The sequence below is a fragment of the Vitis vinifera genome, chromosome 15 (assembly GCF_030704535.1).
Source record: "Vitis vinifera cultivar Pinot Noir 40024 chromosome 15, ASM3070453v1".
Taxonomy (NCBI): domain Eukaryota; kingdom Viridiplantae; phylum Streptophyta; class Magnoliopsida; order Vitales; family Vitaceae; genus Vitis; species Vitis vinifera.
This window is the reverse complement of record NC_081819.1, coordinates 2,516,491-2,518,568: the sequence shown is the minus strand read 5'-3', so window position 1 is coordinate 2,518,568 and position 2,078 is coordinate 2,516,491. Positions and strand designations below refer to the sequence as shown.

The window sequence follows — 2,078 nt, the reverse complement described above, 5'->3', positions numbered from 1 at the left end:
CACAAGGCTCCTTACCTTCCAAATATTGGTCCTATGCTTTTCAAACAACAGTATATCTCATCAATATCCTACCAGTTAAACTCCTTAATTTTCAGTCCCTTCTTCAAGTTCTTTTCCATAAAATTCCCAATTATCGTCACCTCAAGGTCTTCGGATGTTTATGTTTTCCCTCCTTACGCCCTTACACTCAGCACAAACTCTCCTCTAGGTTCATTGCTTGTGTGTTCCTTGGTTATGCATAAGCTCATAAGGGATGCATATGCTTTGATGTCTCCTCTGGCCGTGTCTACATCTCCAGAAGTGTCATCTTTGATGAGACCTCCTTCCCTTTCCAAACGTCACCTCTTAGCTCTTCTTCATTTTCTCAGTCCAGCTTCTCTACTCCTGCTTTAATTTCTTAGCCCAGCCTATCTACACTTTCTTCCATTTCTCAGCCCAGTTCATCTACACTTGCTTTATTTCCTCAGCCCAGCTCATCTACACCTCTCACTTGCAATCTCATTACCAACACTACTTCAATTCCTACTACTTTAGAGTCCCTCCCTCCATTACTTCAGGTCCATTTGCAACTAATTCTTCTTCTATGCCTTCTTCTTTCTCTCCTTCACCCCTCAACACTCATCCAATGGTAACCCATGCAAAGTCCGGAATTTATAAGAAAAAGTCTTTTCTTGTACAGTAGACAGGAGAACCTCGCACCTACAGTCAAGCATCTAAGAGTGATCCTTGGGTTCAGGCCATGAATCATGAATATCAAGCCCTCCTCCGCAACTACACTTGGAGCTTAGTCCCTCTACCTCCTTCAGCACACATTGTTGGCTATCGATGGATATACAAATTGAAAGATCGACCTAATGGTTCAGTGGAAAGACATAAAGCTAGGCTGGTTAAAGGTTTCACCCAAACTCTGGGAGTGGTTTATTTTGACACCTTCAACCTTGTTGCAAAGCCCTACACTATTCGTCTCATTCTTGCCTTGGTAGTCTCCTTTCAATGGTTGGTTAGACAACTTGATGTGGACAATGCTTTCCTTAATGGAGAGCTCCAAGAAGAAGTTTTTATGGCTCAACCTTAGGGGTTTGTTCACCCCCGCTATCCTCACTATGTCTACAAATTACATAAGGCACTTTATGGCCTGAAATAAGCCCCTAGAGCTTGTTTTCATAAGCTTTGGGTCGCCTTAGTTGATTATGGGTTTCAACCCTCACATGCTAACATGTCCCTCTTCATTTACCACACTACTTCAGAGGTGCTTATTCTCCTTGTATACGTCGATGACATTTTGGTCATTGGAAGCAGTCAGAAACTGATCTCTCACTTCATCTCCTATCTCCATGATAAGTTTGCACTCAGAGATCTTGACCCTCTGTCCTATTTCTTGGGTATTCAAGCTCACTATCAAGGCTCAATATTGCACCTCAATCAGCAGAAGTATATTATAGACTTGCTCAACTGCACTCACAAGGAGAACTCCAAACCTACACCCACACCAGGTAGCCTTGGAAGCACACTCTCTCAGTTGAATGGTGTGCCTCTACCAAACCCCTTTGAATATCATCGAACAATAGGGGCTCTGCAATATATCACTTTAACAAGGCATGATATTGCCTTTGCCATAAACAAAGCATGTCAGTTCATGTCTAAACCCTCCGGTGTCCACTGGCTTGCTGTCAAATGAATTCTTTGATATTTAAAAGGAACACTCAATCTTGGTCTTCAATTTCAACCTGCCCCTTCTATGGAACTTCAGGGATATAGTGATGCTGACTGGGCATCTTGTCCCAATGATCGTTGGAGCACCAGCAGCTACTATGTATTCCTCAGCTCAAATCTTATCTCATAGTGCTCCTCCAAACAATGCTTGGTCTCCAAGAGCGATGCCGAATCTGAATATAAAGGGTTAGTCTCCCTCACGCTGAGTTGGTGTGGATTCAGCCACTTCTTCAAGAACTTTGCTTACCTACCTCTCCACCCATCTTATGGTGTGATAACCAGAGTGCAACTCATCTTGTTGCTAATCCAATCTTCCACTCTCAATCTAAACACATAGAATTGGACTTGCATTTCATCCAAGATAA

General features: G+C 42.8%; 1 protein-coding gene across 1 annotated transcript; it reads left to right on the top strand.

The window, feature by feature from the left end:
* The first annotated feature begins 1,216 nt into the window (after positions 1-1,216).
* On the top strand, positions 1,217-1,678 carry LOC132255237 (uncharacterized mitochondrial protein AtMg00810-like). The gene has a single exon (XM_059743287.1). The coding sequence runs from the start codon at positions 1,217-1,219 to the stop codon at positions 1,676-1,678; it is 462 nt and encodes a 153-aa protein (XP_059599270.1).
* The last annotated feature ends 400 nt before the right edge of the window (positions 1,679-2,078 follow it).